This window comes from Salmo trutta, chromosome 16, assembly GCF_901001165.1.
Source record: "Salmo trutta chromosome 16, fSalTru1.1, whole genome shotgun sequence".
Taxonomy (NCBI): Eukaryota; Metazoa; Chordata; class Actinopteri; order Salmoniformes; family Salmonidae; genus Salmo; species Salmo trutta.
This window is the reverse complement of record NC_042972.1, coordinates 26,187,087-26,205,725: the sequence shown is the minus strand read 5'-3', so window position 1 is coordinate 26,205,725 and position 18,639 is coordinate 26,187,087. Positions and strand designations below refer to the sequence as shown.

Genomic DNA, 18,639 nt, shown 5'->3' with positions numbered 1-18,639 from the left:
TGCACTTTTCGCACCAAAGTACGTTCATCTGACAGAACGCTTCTCATTCCTGAGCGGTATGGCGGCTGCGTGGTCCCATGGTGTGTATACTTGCGTACAATTGTTTGTAGAGATGAACGTGGTACCTTCAGGCATTTGGAAATTGCTCCCAAGGATGAACCAGACTTGTGGAGGCTGATTTATTTTGATTTTCCCATGATGTCAATCAAAGAGGCACTGAGTTTGAAGGTAGGCCTTGAAATACATCCACAGGTACACCTCCAATTGACTCAAATGATGTCAATTAGCCTATCAGAAGCTTCTAAAGCCATGACATAATTTTCTGGAATTTCCCAAGCTGTTTAAAGGCACAGTCAACTTAGTGTATGTAAACTTCTGACCCACTGGAATTGTGATAGTGAATTATAAGTGAAATAATGTCTGTAAAAAATGGTGGGAAAAATTACTTGTGTCATCCACAAAGTAGATGTCTTAACCGGCTTGCCAAAACTATAGTTTGTTAACAAGAAATTTGAGGAGTGGTTGAAAAATGAGTTTTAATGACTCCAACCTAAGTGTATGTAAACTTCCGACTTCAACTATATATATATATACACACACACACACACACACATATATATATATACACACACATACACACACACACACACACACACACACACACACACACACACACACACATATATATATACACATACACACACACACACACATTTTTTTTTATATATTAACCAGTCTCAACGTCAACAGTGAACAGGCGACTCCAGGATGCTGGCCTTCTAGGCAGAGTTTCAAAGAAAAAAAACATCTCATACTGGCAAATAAAAATAGAAGATTAAGATGGGCAAAATAACACAGACACTGGACAGAAGAACTCTGCCTAGAAGGCCAGCATCCCGGAGTCGCCTCTTCACTGTTGGCATTTTGCGGGTACTAATTAATGAAGCTGCCAATTGAGGACTTGTGAGTCGTCTGTTTCTCAAACTAGACACTGTAATGTACTTGTCCTCTTGCTCAGTTGTGCACCGGGGCCTCCCACTCCTCTTTCTATTCTGGTTAGAGCCAGTTTACGCTGTTCTGTGAAGGGAGTAGTACACAGCGTTGTACGAGATCTTCAGATTCTTGGCAATTTCTCGCATGGAATAGCCTTAATTTCTCAGAACAAGAATAGACTGACGAGTTTCAGAAGAAAGTTATTTGTTTCTGGCCATTTTGAGCCTGCAATCGAACCCACAAATGCTGATGCTCCAGATACTCAACTTGTCTAAAGGCCAGTTTTATTGCTTCTTCAATCAACATAACAGTTTTCAGCTGTGCTAACATAATTGCAAAAGGGTTTTCTAATGATACACTTGGATTAGCTAACACAACGTGCCATTTGAACACAGGAGTGATGGTTGCTGATAATGGGCCTCTGTAAGCCTATGTAGATATTCCATAAAAAAAATGTGCAGTTTCCAGCTACAATAGTCATTTACAACATTAAATGTCTACACTGTATTTCTGATCAATTTCATGTTATTTTAATGGACAAAAATGCTTGCTTTTCTTTAAAAAACAAGGCAATTTCTAAGTGACCTCAAACTTTTGAAAGATAGGTCTGTAACATCTACACTACAAACAGTGCAGGCTCTAGACTTAGGCCCCTAGGCCTAAGTCTGTAAACTCTTCCTTAGTTCTCAGTTTTAAGAAATGTTACAATGTTCTAAACAACTTTAAAAAATAAGATACATTTCTCTCAATCGTTGGTGGAATAACTTGATCAGAGATGATGAGTCTGTTAAATGTTCTAACTGAAGATTCATGCCAACCAGGGAATGCATTTAAACTGAATATGGACACAAACCACCCTGTGTCTGTGGGGATATCATTGTGTGTGTGTTGCTTAAGGTATTGAAGATGGACAGGAGGGTTTTATGTCTAATGTTGTGGGGCGCATGTGCTAGTGGAGCTTGAGGGTGAGTGATGTCGTCAACATCTTTCAGGAACCAGACAGCAGAGAGAAGTCCTGTTGAAGAAATGCCACAATTTAAGATCCATAGACTTTCAAAACAATTGTTTAACATATGAATTTCCCCCTTTTTCCCCCATCATGATATTCTAAGAAATGTAAAGATGACAGGTAATGGTATACACAATATGTAGTGTTTATTTGATACTACATACCAATTCAGTTTATGGTTGGACAACAAAGCAACAGCTATCGATGACAAATCCCCCCCAAAATCCTGAGCTGTCCTCTCCTGCCCTCCCTCACTGCAAGATATCTATCTCTAAAATAATTAATCCTAGTTGTCATACCTGAGCCTTGAGCCTGAGGAACAAGGTCAAGAATCCACAAATTCAAGCTAACATTAACCCTACACCCGATCAAAACACCCCATTAAATGGTTCAAAAGGTTGTACCAATCATACCATTCATATGGGGATATGTGGTACCACACAGCAGGTAAGGGGCACCTTTTAATGGTGATTCGCAAACCACACAGAAGTTAAAGGACGCCTTTCAATGGTGATTCATAACCTTTTGAGAATTAGGGTGCAGGTCCGCAATGGAAGACCAATCTCCGAAATATGTATCGGAATGACTATAAGGCTTTACATGAATTTCACATGAAGTCGTACGATGTTTACACTTCTGGGAATCAAGCAGTAAAGGTACTCATACCAACTGTATACAACACCATAATTCTCAAATCACCATTAAAAGGCGCCCTTTACCTGCTGTGTGGTCCGTGTGGTACCACATATAAACGTTGTCCTGTGGAATCCTCTGGAGAACAGCACATCATCTGGATCACCTTGCTCGCACATCGGTCTCTATTAAAACCCAGTCAGCGTCTCTGTCCCAGTAGAAAGCCAAGGTGAATTGATGTCACCTAAAAATTAACGTAAGTTATATGAGAAATTAAAGTACGTTTAAGTTATGGTTATTGTTTGATATGTTAAATCATGACAAACAGTATGGCTAAGGTTAATGTTAACAAGGACCCTAGGAACTGTCATATGTCAATAAGTCAATAATGCCTTCAGGGCTAATGTTAAAGACTTCAAGTTAGTTGACGGACGCTAACGTTAGACTAGCTAATGTAACGTTAGCTAAGTTGGCAGACAACTTTAGGTTTGGCCAACTAACGTTACATGGACAATAAAAGTGCCCTACAGTTGTCCGGTAACACAAACAATAAAAGGGAGCCAGAAAGTTAACATTTAGCAGGTTTTTCTGTTTGTAAATTGAGAAAGTTTAAAAATAGTAAAGCGATTTGCTTAGTTAGCTAGCTCAAATCAAATTTTATTTGTCACGTGCCGAATACAACAAGTGTAGACCTTACCGTGAAATGCTTACTTACAAGCCCTTAACCAACTATGCAGTTCAAGAAGAGAAGAAAATATTTACCAAATAAAGTAATGTAAAAAAGAATAAAAAGTAACACAATAATATAACAACAAAGAGGCTATATACAGGGAGTACCGGGTCAGTGTGCGGGGGTACAGGTTAGAGGTAATTTGTACATGGAGGGGGTGGGGGTATCAATGTAATAGTCCGATGGCCATTTGATTAATTGTTCAGCAGTCTTATGGCTTGGGGGAAGAAGGTGTTAAGGAGCCTTTTGGTCCTAGCCTTGGCGCTCCGGTACCGCTAGCCATGAGGTAGCAGAGAAAACAGTCTACGACTTGGGTGACCTGAGTCTTGACAATTCTATGGGCTTTACTCTGACACCGCCTATTATATTGGTCCTGGATGGCAGGAAGCTTGGCCCCAGTGATGTACTGGGCCATACGCATTACCCTCTGTAGCACCTTACGGTCATATGCCGAGCAGTTGCCATACCAGGCGGTGACGCAACCGGTCAGGATGCTCTCGATGGTGCAGCTGTTGAACTTTTTGAGGATCTCAGGACCCAAGCCAAATCTTTTCAGTCTCCTGAGGGGGAAAAGGTTTTGTCGTGCCCTCTTCACGACTGTCTTGGTGTGTTTGGACCATGATAGATCTTTGGTGATGTGGACACCAAACTCTCGAACCACTCCACTACAGCACTGTTGATGTTAATGGGGGCCTGTTCAACCTGCCTTTTCCTGTAGTCTACGATCAGCTCCTTTGTCTTGCTCACATTAAGGGAGACGTTGTTGTCCTGGCACCAAGCTGCCAGGTCTCTGACCTCCTCCCTATAGGCAGTCTCATCGTTGCTGGTGATCAGGCCTACCACTGTTGTATCGTCAGCAAACTTAATGATGGTGTTGGAGTCGTGTTTGGCCACGCAGTCGTGGGTGAACAGGGAATACAGGAGGGGACTAAGTACACACCCCTGAGGGGCCCCAGTGTTGAGGATCAGAGTGGCAGACGTGTTGTTGCCTACCCTTACCACCTGGGGTCGGCCCGTCAGGAAGTTCAGGATCCAGTTGCAGAGGGAGGTGTTTAGTCCCAGGATCCTAAGCTAAGTGATGAGCTTCGTGGGCACTATGGTATTGAACGCTGAGCTGTAGTCAATGAACAGCATTCTCACATAGGTGTTCATTTTGTCCAGGTGGGAAAGTGCAGTGTGGAGTGCGATTGCGTCATCTGTGGATCTGTTGGGGCGGTATACGAATTGGAGTGGGTCTAGGGTATCCGGGAGGATGCTGTTGATGGGAGCCATGACGGGCCTTTCAAAGCACTTCATGGCTACCGACGTGAGTGCTACGGGGCGGTAATCATTTACGCAGCTTACCTTCGCTTCCTTGGGCACAGGGGCTATGGTGGTCTGCTTGAAATGTAGGTATTACAGGGAGAGGTTGAAAATGTCAATGAAGACACTTGCCAGTTGGTCCGCGCATGCTTTGAGTACACATCCTGGTAATCCATCTAGCCCCGCATCTTTGTGAATGTTGACCTGTTTAAAGGTCTTGCTCACATCGGCTACCGAGACCGTTATCACACAGTCACCCAGACTGGTGCTCTTGTGCATGATTCAGTGTTGCTTGCCTCGAAGCGAGCATAAAAAGGCATTTAGCTCATCTGGTTGGCACGCGTCACTGGGCAGCTCGCGTCTGTGTTTCCCTTTGTAGTCCGTAATCGTTTTCAAGCCCTGCCACATCTGACGAGCATCAGAACCGGTGTAGTAGGATTTAATCTTAATCCTGTATTAATGCTTTGCGTGTTTGATGGTTCGTCTGAGGGCATAGCGGGATTTCGTATAGGCGTCCGATTAGTGTCCCACTCCTTGAAAGCGGCAGCTCTAGCCTTTAGCTCGATGCGGATGTTGTCTGTAATCCATGGTTTCTGGTTGGGATATGTACGGTTTCTGTGGGGACGATGTTTTTGATGCACTTATTGATGAAGCCGATGACTGAGGTGGTATACTCCTCAATGCCATTGGATGAATCCTGGAACATATTCCAGTCTGTGCTAGCAAAACAGTCCTGTAGCATCGCATCCGTGTCATCTGACCACTTGTATTGTATTGAGTGAGTCACTGGTACTTCCTGCTTTAGTTTTTGCTTGTACGCAGGAATCAAGAGGATAGAATTATGGTCAGAATTGCCAAATGGAGGGTAGGGGAGAACTTTGTATGCATCTCTGTGTGTGGAGTAAAGGTGGTCGAGAGGTTTTTTTCCTCTGGTTGCACATGTGACATGCTGGGAAAAATTTGGTAAAACTGATTGAAATTTGCCTGCATTAAAGTCCCCGGTCACTAGGAGTGCCGCTTCTGGGTGAGCATTTTCTTATTTGCTTATGGCCTTATAGAGATGGTTGAAAGTGGTCTTAGTGCCAGCTTCGCTTTGTGGTGGTAAATAGACGGCTACGAATAATACAGATGAGACCTCTCTTGGTAGATAATGTGGTCTACAGCTTATCATAAGGTACTCTACCTCAGGGGAGCAACACCTCGAGACTTCTTTAATATTAGACATCGCGCACCAGCTGTTATTGACAAAAAGACACACACCCCTACCCCTCGTCTTATCAGACGTAGCTTCTCTGTTTTGCCGGTGCATTGAAAATCCTTCCAGCTCTATATTATCAGTGTCGTCGTTCAGCCACGACTCGGTTAAACATAAGATATTACAGTTCTTAATGTCCCGTTGGTAGGATAATCGTAAGTCATCAATTATATTTTCCAATGATTGTATGTTAGCAAGTAGAATGAATGGCAGTGGGAGTTTACTCGCTCGCCTACGGATTCTCAGAAGGCAGCCCAATCTGCGTCCTCCTTTCCTCTGTCTTTTCTTCATGCAAATGACGGGGATCTGGGCCTGTTCCCGGGAGAGCAGTATATCTTTCCCGTCAGACTCGTTAAAGGAAAAAGCTTCTTCCAGTTCGTGGTGAGTAATCCCAGATCTGATGTCCAGAAGGTATTTTTGGTCATAAGAGACAGTAGCAGCAACATTATGTACAAAATAAGTTTTTAAAAAAAGTTACAAACAATGCAAAAAAACTAACAAAATAGCACAATTGGTTACGGGCATGTAAAACGTCAGGCATCCTCTTCGGCGCCATATTAGCTAACTAGTCAACGGGCCTTCAGGGTCGCAAGATGTTCTTCAGAACAAACTAGCAAGCTGCAGATGTCTCATGAGTGGCCGCTGGAACTGCCTTGTTGTAACGCTAGCTCGGCTAAATTGTAAAGAGCAACCTTAAAAGCTAGGTTAATTAAAATGATTGGTACAATTAACTAGCTAGCCCTGTTTGCTCACCAAATGTAGCTTCATTTATCTAACTTACATCTAAGCTAGCTGTAGCTCTCATCCAGCTTCAAAGAGGAGTCCTCATCACGTAGAAACAATTCTAGCATAGCTCTTTGGTGTCGGTTTAACTTAGAGCTTAGACACGCATATTTAAATACTGAGTAAAAGGTAATGTGGTCAACAAAAATGAGCACCAATCATAATCGCCATTTCACCGGTTTACGCACCAACAGAATTAACTGTAAATATTTTTAACCCTGTTCTGCGATCAGCCAGCTCATGTCAAAAAAAAATTTTTTAGCTCCACAAAGCTGATGGACCATCATATTCTGAGAAAATGCACTAAACAAGTGACATCAGGTCAAACTTACACACAGTACTTGATTAAAGTGAATATACTGAAAGCAATTATAATGTCCTTTTTTTAGGAAATACTCTAACCTCAGGTGTCTTCAATTATATATTTAGTTATAAATTAGGACTATCAGTCTAGTATTGGTGCTATACGTTCAGTGTAGTATTATCTGCATGCACAGAGTAAAAATGGTCCACCATCCTTAGACACACACACACACACACACACACACACACACACACACACACACACACACACACACACACACACACACACACACACAAAGAAACATTCCATTGAGATCGGTGTAAACTACATTAATTGACATCTAATGTTACTGTTGTTGCCCTTCTTAGATAACCAGTGACCAATCTTGCATTGTTTTGTTGTTGACTTAAAGTGATGTTGAACATTCCAGCGATTGGATCATTTCATTTCTTTGCAGAAATCCTGTCTAAACACTGAAAGTTTCCTGGTAAAATCTCAAAAATCTCCAAACTTCAGAGGGTTTTTGTGACATTATATGCATGTTTTGTTCAATCAAGTTCATATTTATATCAAAAACCAGCTTTTTACATTAGCATGTGACGTTCAGAACTAGCATACCCCCCGCAAACTTCCGGTGAATTTACTAAACATTTACTAAATTACTCACGATAAACGTTCAGAAAAAGCATAACAATTATTTTAAGAATTATAGATACAGAACTCCATCTATGCACTCGATATGTCCAATTTTAAAATAGCTTTTCGGTGAAAGCACATTTTGCAATATTCTGAGAAGATTTAGACACCCAGCAAGTTTAGCACTCACCAAAGTCAGATTTACTATAAGAAAAATGTTATTACCTTTGGTGTTCTTCGTCAGAATGCACTCCCAGGACTTCTACTTCAATAACAAATGTTGGTTTGGTCCCAAATAATCCATAGTTATATCCAAATATCCTCTGTTTTGTTCGTGCGTTCAAGACACTATCCGAAGGGTAAAGAAGGGTGACGAGCACGACGCATTTCGTGACAAAAAAATTCTAAATATTCCATTACCGTACTTAGAAGCATGTCAACCGCTGTTTGAAATCAATTTTTATGCCATTTTTCTCGTAAAAAAGCGATAATATTCTGACCGGGAATCTGTGTTTAGGATAAAATACGAAAGAAAATAAAAGAATGGGGTCGACTCGTGCACGCGCCTCAGCCCATTGTCCTCTGATAGAGCACTTGCCAAAAGCGCTAATGTGTTTCAGCCTGGGGCTGGAATTACAGCATTCAGCTTTTTCCCGCCTTCTGAGAGCCTATGGGAGCCGTAGGAAGTGTCACGTTACAGCAAAGATCCTCAGTCTTCAATAAACAGAGTCAAGAAGCTCAAGGAATGGTCAGACAGGCCACTTCCTGTAAGGAATCTTCTCAGGTTTTTGCCTGCCATATGAGTTCTGTTATACTCACAGACACCATTCAAACAGTTTTAGAAACTTTAGGGTGTTTTCTATCCAAAGCCAATAATTATATGCATATTCTAGTTACTGGGCAGGAGTAGTAACCAGATTAAATCGGGTACGTTTTTTATCCGGCCGTGCAAATACTGCCCCCTATCCCCAACAGGTTAAAGTCCAAATCTCTGCCAATATTTGTGACGCACCAGCAAGGGCCTTTGTCATAAATGCTAAAGGTCGCAATGGCTACTTTGGCTGTGACAAATGCCGTCAAAAAGGAGTCTACTACCTGAATCGTATGACCTTCCCAGAAACAACAGCCCCTCTGAGGTCCAACCACAACACTTTTGATGATTTGACTGATTACTCTCACTACAGTGGGACAACACCTTTAGGATCATTGTCAATTGGTTTGGTGAGACCGTTTCCTCTTGACTACATGCACCTGGTATGTTTGGGAGTTACACAGAAACTGATAACTCTATGGCAGAAAGGTCCAGCTGTTGTCAGAAATGTTTCTTCACAGTTGACTGACCTAAGACTCCATCAGAAATCAACAGAAAACCCAGATCACTGAATGAGTCTGACCGTTGGAAGGCAACTGAGTTTCGTACATTTCTCTTGTACATTTCTGGTCCCGTGTGGCTCAGTTGGTAGAGCATGGTGTTTGCAACGCCAGGGTTGTGGGTTCGATTCCCACGGGGAACCAGTACGGAGAAAAAAATGTATGAAATGTATGTATTCACTACTGTAAGTCGCTCTGGATAAGAGCGTCTGCTAAATTACTAAAAATGTAAATGTAAATTTCTCTTGTTTAAAAGGGAATATTCCAAGGGTGACATATGAAAACTTAATGTTGCCATGACCATCTTCCTAAGTGTATCCTTGTGTGCAGACCACACAGACTATGCCGGAAACCTCCTGGTTTTGTTTCTGGACCACAGCAACTGCCTAACCCATCTCAGTCATGAAGCACAAGAATTTGGTGATCTTGACAATATTTCTTGCTTCCCCTTTGAGAATCTTCTTAGCCAGTTAAAAAGAATGATAAGAAAACTAAACAAGCCTTTAGAGCAGGTTATACGGAGGCAGTCTGAAAGAGAGTCCATGAGAGCAAAAGTCAGATGCAGAGAAAACACTATAAAAGCAGCATGACAATGGCCCAGTCACAAATGGTCTAACAGTGAAAGAGCAGTATAAAAAAAATGCAGTTCACTCACTTCTCCATGCAGATGTCCACTGGAAATAACTGTGTCCAGTTGAGGAACAAGGAGGTTGTCCTAGTGCAAAACCTGGTGGAAGAACGTGGAGACACTGGCAACAATTTAATTACGCTTTTTTGCCGAAGTTTACTGACACTGGCCATATTCAATGGGTGTTGAGCGTTCGTAAATTCATCAGTTATTCTGCGCTCTGGCACACTCAGACGAGTCTTTTGTTAAGACATGTAGAGAGCTAGCTAGCTAGCTGGCTAGCTAGCTAGGTAAACAATGAACCATAATCCCAACTCATGACGCTACTATGCTGCATGAATCTGCAGGTAGCTAACCAACCAGATTCAATGTTAGCTAGCTAACATTAGGCTATAACTAGTCAAGCAAACGGCTCTGAGATACAAATAATAAGATCATACACGTAACGTTAGCTGGCTAGCGCTAGCTAACAGTACACTTTAACTTAAATGAAAATACTTTGTCAAAATTAGAAACATGTAATATCTGAAATGTAGCTAGCTAAACTATCTTACCCGTATACATCATGGATGGATGCGTCTCCTGTTGGATGCCATGGTTGCCCTTAGTTTGAAGATGTAATCCGGAGACAGGTGTTTTCTCCATCTCCTTAGCTATTATACTCAAATTCCACTGATTTCAAAACTCGGTCCTCCAGAAAGTGGAGAGCATACATGTAACGTTAGCTAGATAACACTACACTTTAACTTGACATTAGGCTTATGCAGTTTTACTACGCAATACATTTTTTTTTTTTAAAGCTGCGTTAGACAGGATTACAAGACATAGTGACCAGCTAAAATAGACAGAAGCCTGCTACATGGCAGACCAATCCAAACACATCTCTCGGCATATCCAGCCAACTCATTATCTCAGCCAATCATGGTTTGCGGGAAAGTAGCCGTCTTTTTCTGTGGCTAAACCAACTAGGCTCGTAATTTAGCAATTTTATTCGTATTTCCAGATGGCATTCAAGTTTGTTATTAAGGCACATGGAAGTTCACATGTTCAAGAAGGCATTTCTGCCAAAAAACACATTTTGATTTTTTTTATAAGTTTACATTCAAACAGCTCTCCTGTGAAGTAGTGAACCGCGACATACGCCTAATTTCCTGAAACCAGTCACATATGGTTGAATCATCAGCATACATGGACACACATGCCTTGTTTATTACCAGTGGCAGGTCATTGGTAAAAATAGAAAAAAGAGTAGAGGGCCTAGAGAGCTGGCCTGCGATACACCACCCTTTACATGTTTGACATTAGAGAAGCTTCCATTAAAGAAAACCCTTTGCGTTCTATTAGATAGATAGTTTTGAATCCACGGTATGGCAGAGGTTGAAAAACCATAACACATATGTTTTTCAACAACAGGTTATGGTCCATAATGTCAAAGGCTACACTGAAATCTAACAGTACAGCTCCCACAATCTTTTTATTATCAATTTCTTTCAATTTCTTTCAATTAGTCATCTGTGTCAGTGCAGTACATGTTGAGTGCCTTTCTCTATAAGCATGCTGAAAGTTTGTTGTTATTTTGTTTACGGAGAAATAGCTTTGTGTTTGGTCAAACAATTTTTTCCAACAGTATGCTAAGAGCTGGCAGGTCTGCTGTTAGAACCATTAAAGGCCGCTTTACCACTATTGGGTAGTGGAATTACTTTGGCTTCCCTCCAGGCCTGAGGACAAAGACTTTCCTCTGGGCTCAGATTAAAGATATGACAAAAAGGACTGGCTATAGATTCAGCTACCATCCTCAGTAGCTTTCCATCTAAGTTGTCAATGCCAGGAGGTTTGTCATTATTGATCGATAACAAAAATGCAATGCTTTTCTTTCATTATTTGTTTTTTATGCATGAATACGATGGCTCACTGTTCGTTGTTGGCATTTCCTGCCTAAGTTTGCCCACTTTGCCAATAAAGTATACATTAAAATAATTACCAACATCAAATGGTTTTGTGATTGATGTTTTAGTTATTTAGCAGACATCCCTCCAGACCAACTAACACACACACACAAAATCTCTCTCATTTTCTCTCAGAAGAAGTGTTAAATAACAGACTCAGAGCATTTTCTTGTCTAGTATAATTCAGCCCGTTACTGGACACAAACAATGGCTTCATCCTGTGAATTATTGTTCATTATAAAGCTGAAGTAATTCATCAAAACTGACAACTTGGTGCTTACAGAACACAGGGACATGGGAAAGTACAACAATGAGTGATACCCACTAGAGGTCGACCGATTAATCAGAATGGCCGATTAATTAGGGCCGATTTCAAGTTTTTATAACAATCGGTAATCGTTTTTTGGGGGACACCGATTTGCCGATTTCTCTTCTTTTTTCTACACCTTTATTTAACTAGGCAAGTCAGATTAAAAACACATTCTTATTTTCAATGACGGCCTAGTAACGGGGGTTAATTGCCTTGTTCAGGGGCAGAACAACAGATTTTTACCTTGTCACCTCAGGGATTCGTTTTTGCAACCTTCCGGTTACTAGTCCAACGCTCTAACCACCTTCCTTACATTGCACTCCACAAGGAGCCTGCGTGGCAGGCTGACTACCTGTTACGCGAGGGCAGCAAGAAGCCAAGGTAAGTTGCTAGCTAGCATTAAACTTATCTTATAAAAAACTATCAATCTTAACATAATCACTAGTTAAACTAGTAATATCATCAACCATGTGTAGTTATCTAACATGTCCTGCATTGCATATAATTGATGCGGTGCCGGTTAATTTCTCATCGAATCACAGCCTACTTCGACAAACGGGTGATGATTTAACAAGCGCATTTGCTAAAAAAGCACTGTCGTTGCACTAATGTACCTAACCATAAACATCAATGCCTTTCTTTAAAATCAATACACAAGTATATATTTTTAAACCTGCATATTTAGTTAATATTGCCTGCTAACATGAATTTCTTATAACTAGGGATGTGACGTTGTGTTACTTCTCTTGCGTTCCGTGCAAGAAGTCAGGGTATATACAGCAGTTTGGGCTGCCTGGCTCATTGCGAACTGTGTGAAGTCCATTTATTCCTAACAGGCAGTAATTAATTTCCCAGAATTATGACATAACATTGAAGGTTGTGCAATGTAACAGGAATATTTAGACTTAGGGATGCCACCCATTAGATAAAATACGGAACAGTTCCGTATTTCACAAAAATAATAAATGTTTCCTTTTCGAAATGATCGTTTCCGGATTCGACCATATTAATGACCAAAGGCTTGTATTTCTGTATGTTATTATGTTATAATTAAGTCTATGACTTGATAGAGCAGTCTGACTGAGCGATGGTAGGCAGCAGCAGGCTCGTAAGCATTCATTCAAACAGCACCTTTGTGCGTTTGCCAGCAGCTCTTCGACAATTCTTCAAGCATTGCGCTGTTTATGACTTCAAGCCTATCATCTCCAACCCCCGAGATTAGGCTGGTGTAACCGATGTGAAATGGCTAGCTAGTTAGCGGGGTGCGTGCTAATAGCGTTTCAAACATCACTCGCTCTGAGACTTGGGAGTGGTTGTTCCCTTGCTCTACGTGGGTAACGCTGCTTCGAGGGTGGCTGTTGTCGATGTGTTCCTGGTTCGAGCCCAGGTAGGAGCGAGGAGAGGGACGGAAGCTAATCTGTTACACTGGCAATACTAAAGTGCCTATAAGAACATCCAATAGTCAAAGGTATATGAAATAGGATTGAACTGGCTATTTGTTTGCATAGCCTATATAATATAAGGGAGAAGCTATGCTACAATATTAAGTAACTGCTGAAGACAAGAACTACACCCGGCAACAGGAAGTGCGCCACGAGGCTAGGACCAGCCTGCACGCCAACGATAGGATGAGTAAGTTTAAACATGCTCATCCTCCTTCTGACAGGCCAGCAGTGAGCCGGAACTATCTCTGTCAGAGTATTAGACTTAGGGATGCCTTAAGGATGAACAAAGGATATGTCGTTCTCTTCGCTGTCTTGCCCTGCCTGGTGTTACAGTGAGACCGTATATACGAACATCATATTTTCCATTTGTACTATCATTCTATTTACTTAAAGATGAATTAAATAATCATTGCAAAACTAAGTTGCATGGTTTGTTTATATCCTAATACCAGATTCAAATGGACGCGACCCAACAAATGCTATTAGCGCGCACCCCACTAACAAGCTAGCCATTTCACATCGGTTACACCAGCCTAATCTTGGGAGTTGATAGGCTTGAAGTCATAAACAGCACAATTCTTGAAGCATTGCGAAGAGCTGCTGGCAAAACGCACGAAAGTGCTGTTTGAATGAATGCTTACGAGCCTGCTGGTGCCTACCACCACTCAGTCAGACTGATCTATCAAATCATAGACTTAATGATAATATAATAAACACACAGAAATATGAGCCTTAGGTCATTAATATGGTAGAATCCGGTAACTATCATCTCGAAAACAAAAAGTTTTTTCTTTCAGTGAAATATGGAACCATTCCATATTTTATCTAACGGGTGGCATCCCTAAATCTAAATATTGTTACATTGCACAACCTTCAATGTTATGTCATAATTACGTAAAATTCTGGCAAATTAGTTCGCAATGAGCCAGGCGGCCCAAACTGTTGCATATACCCTGACTCTGCGTGCAATGAACGCAAGAGAAGTGACACAATTTCACCTGGTTAATATTGCCTGCTAACGTGGATTTATTTTTGCTAAATATTCAGGTGTAAAAATATATACTTGTTTATTGATTTTAAGAAAGACATTGATGTTTATGGTTTGGTACACGTTTTTCGCGAATGTGCACCGCATCGATTATATGCAACGCAGGACAGGCTAGATAAACTAGTAACATCATCTACCATGTGTAGTTAACTAGTGATTATGATTGATTGATTGATTGATTTTTATAAGATAAGTTTAATGCTAGCTAGCAACTTACCTTGGCTTCTTACTGCATTCGTGTAACAGGCAGGCTCCTTGTGGAGTGCAATGTAAAGCAGGTGGTTAGAGCGTTGAACTAGTTAACTGTAAGGTTGCAAGATTGAATCCCCAAGCTGACAAGGTAAAAATCTGTCGTTCTGCCCCTGAACAAGGCAGTTAACCCACCGTTCCTAGGCCGTCATTGAAAATAAGAATGTGTTCTTAACTGACTTGCCTAGTTAAATAAAGGTGTAAAAAATAATTATTATTTTAAATCGGCAAATCGGTGTCCAAAAATACCGATTACCGATTGTTATGAAAACTTGAAATCGGCCCTAATTAATCGGTCATTCCGATTAATCGGTCGACCTCTAATTCAGACCATTTGACTTTTTCCACATTTTGTTACATTACAGCCTTATTCTAAAATTGATTAAATATATATTTTTTACTCATCAATCTACACACAATACGCCATAATGATAGAGTGAAAACAGGTTTATAGAGATTTTGCAAATGTATTAAAAATAAAAAACAGAAATACCTTGTTTAAATAAGTATTCAGACACTTTGCTATGAGACTCAAAATTGAGCTCAGGTGTATCCTGTTTCCATTGATCATCCTTGAGATGTTTCTACAACTTCATTGGAGTCTACCTGTGGTAAATTCAATTGATTGGACATGATTTGGAAGGGCACACAACTGTCTATATTAGAGGTCGATCGATTATGATTTTTCAACGCCGATACCGATTATTGGAGGCCCAAAAAAGCCGATACCGATTAGATCGGCCGATTTTTATATAGATATTTGTAATAATGACAATTACAACAATACTGAATGAACACTTACTTTAACTTAGTATAATACATCAATAAAATCAATTTAGTCTCAAATAAATAATGAAACAATAATGAAACATTATTTAAACCAATTTGGTTTAAATAATGCAAAAACAAAGTGTTGGAGAAGAAAGTAAAAGTGCAATATGTGCCATTTAAAAAAAGCTAACGTTTAAGTTCTTTGCTCAGAAGATATGAAAGCTGGTGGTTCCTTTTAACATGAGTCTTCAATATTCCGAGGTAAGAAGTTTTAGGTTGTAGTTATTATAGGACTATTTCTCTCTATACCATTTGTATTTCATATACCTTTGACTATTGGATGTTCTAATAGGTACTTTAGTATTGCCAGCCTAATCTCGGGAGTTGATAGGCTTGAAGTCATAAACAGCACAATGCTTGAAGCACAGCGAAGAGCTGCTGGCAAATGCAAGAAAGTGCTGTTTAAATGAATGCTTATGAGCCTGCTGCTGCCTACCACCGCTGAGTCAGACTGCACTATCAAATCATATACTTAATTATAATATAATAACACACAGAAATACGAGCCTTAGGTCATTAATATGGTAAAATCCATAAACTATCATTTCGAAAACAAAACGTTTATTCTTTCAGTGAAATACGGAACCGTTCCGTATTTTATCTAACGGGTGGCATCCTTAAGTCTAAATATTGCTGTTACATTGCACAAACTTCAATGTTATATCATAATTATATACAATTCTGCCAAATTAATTACTGTGTTAGGAAGAAATAGTCTTCACAGTTCGCAACGAGCCAGGCGACCCAAACTGCTGCATATACCCTGACTCTGCTTGCACAGAACGCAAGAGAAGTGACACAATTTCCCTAGTTAAAATAAATTAATGTTAGCAGGCAATATTAACTAAATATGCAGGTTTAAAAATATATACTTGTGTATTGATTTTAAGAACGGCATTGATGTTTCTGATTAGGTACACATTGGTGCAACGACAGTGTTTTTTTGCGAATGCGCTTCTTAAATCATCACCCGTTTGGCGAAGTAGGCTGTGATTCAATGATAAATTAACAGGCACCGCATCGATTATATGCAACGCAGGACAAGCTAGATAAACTAGTAATATCATCAACCATGTGTAGTTAACTAGTGATCATGTTAAGATTGATTGTTTTTTATAAGATAAGTTTAATGCTAGCTTGCAACTTACCTTGGCTCCTTGCTGCACTCACGTAACAGGTAGTCAGCCTGCCACGCAGTCTAATTGTGGAGTGCAATGTAATCGGCCATAATCGGTGTCCCAAAATGCCGATTACCGATTGTTATGAAAACTTGAAATCGGCCCTAATTAATCGGCCATTCCGATTAATCGGTCGACCTCTAGTCTATATAAGGTCCCACAGTTGACAGTGCATGTCAGAGCAAAAACCAAGCCATGAGGTTCAAGGAATTGTCTGTAGAGCTTCGAGACAGGATTGTGTCGAGGCACAGATCTGGGGAAGGGTACCAAAACATTTCTGCAGCATTGAAGGTCCCCAAGAACACAGTGGCCTCCATCATTCTTAAATGGAATAAGTTTGGAACCACCAAGACCTCTAACTCAATGACATATTTTTTTTTTACTTTGTTTGCAAACTGATTTGTGACAGGTATTAATGCCAAAATAACATGTAAAACAAGCAACAACAAAAAACACGTGGGGCTCTGCCCCTCCTGTCCTGAATGATGGGTCGCCACTGGTGTGCATTAAGGTGTCTAATAGAATAAACGGCAAAAACAAATGTAGACAAATGAATGCATTTCTAAGCTTCCCGAAAATAAATTGCGAAGATGGAGGCGCGGTGGCTTCAAAACATAGCTGTCATCTAGTGTATATATAAATCATTGCCTGGGACTACGCATCAGCTGGAGACAACAGCTATTCACCCCAACAGCAGCAACCTTCAACATATCGAAGCGAGCTCTTCCCCCTCCCCAAGAAATAACACGTCACCAGTTTAGTTAAAGACTAATCGATGTCAACGATGGCCAGACGAAGTCAATTCAATCAAATGTTATCGGTCAGAAGCAATGCAAACGACGACTCCATAAAATCATTGATTGACATTGTCAAATAGAATGGGATCATTGATTGACATTGCCATATAGAATGGGTTCATTGATTGACATACAGAATGGGACCCCCCAGCAAGCCACCAGTCGCTGGCTATCTGTATGACAAGGATGTTCGACAAACCAACCGTACACACATTTACATTGTAGTTCTAGGCTTAATTGCAACATAATTTGAACACTGAAATGTAACAATACACGCTACAACACATTACACTTACCAAGGGCTGTGTCTCTGTTACTGGGGGTACTTGGAACCTATCCATTTCTTCCTCCATCATTTTGACGAATCGTTCGTTACACCGCCAAACCGATGTACGATCTAAACATTTGTAAGCATAAAAATAATCAAATAAGGCCTTAGTTTGTCGCAAGAATTATCTGTTAGTTTGCATGATTCTAGTTTGTTTTCTGCCTATAGCCACTCAGTAAGGCATCAGTAGTTAAGGCATGGTCCGAGGTGACTCAACCAAAACAGACAGAGATACGTCGATACCATCTTCCGGGTCTGGAAAAAAACTTACATTATTCATGACACCACCGTCCAATCATGGACGAGTGATGGCAAGATGGGCTAATGCATGAAATAATCAAACTAAGAAATCACAAGAACGTCAACGATATAGATATATATTATATACATCCAATTATCTGGCATATAGTCTAGGCACACTAGTTTACCTTTATTAAACTACGCAAGTCAGTTAAGAACAAATTCCTATTTTCAATGACAGCCTAGGAACAAGTTAACTACATATTTTTACCTTGTCAGCTCAGGGATTCAATCTTGCAACCTTTCGGTTACTAGTTCAACGCACTAACCACTAGGCTACCTGCCATCCCACTATACAGTACAATTGCCTGGTATATTTGTATGGATCATTCAATCAATTTTACTCTTTGGATGCATTCAAAATGTTAGAAAATTGGTACTCAGGCTAGGGAGCTGCTAGGGAGTTGCACTATCAGCTTGAAAACGTTTAATTTCTCCCCTATTTTAGAACGTTGTATAGCGTTATCAATACATTAAGACGGTATTTCTTATCAATAGTTTATCTATTTGACACAATGCCTGTATCTTACAAAACTGTGAAATCCAAGCAGGCAATGTTTTCT

General features: G+C 40.4%; 1 protein-coding gene across 2 annotated transcripts in view; it reads right to left on the bottom strand.

Annotated features, from left to right (window-relative positions):
* LOC115150398 (protein FAM219A) overlaps positions 1–18,023 on the bottom strand; it is a 28,002-nt gene extending 9,979 nt beyond the window's left edge. For both annotated transcript variants that reach the window (XM_029693647.1, XM_029693648.1), the window contains exon 1: positions 17,745–18,023. In XM_029693647.1, coding sequence (XP_029549507.1) covers positions 17,745–17,804 — 60 coding nt within the window. In that variant the 5' untranslated portion in view covers positions 17,805–18,023. The remainder of the gene's footprint in view (positions 1–17,744) is intronic.
* Positions 18,024–18,639: the final 616 nt, after the last annotated feature.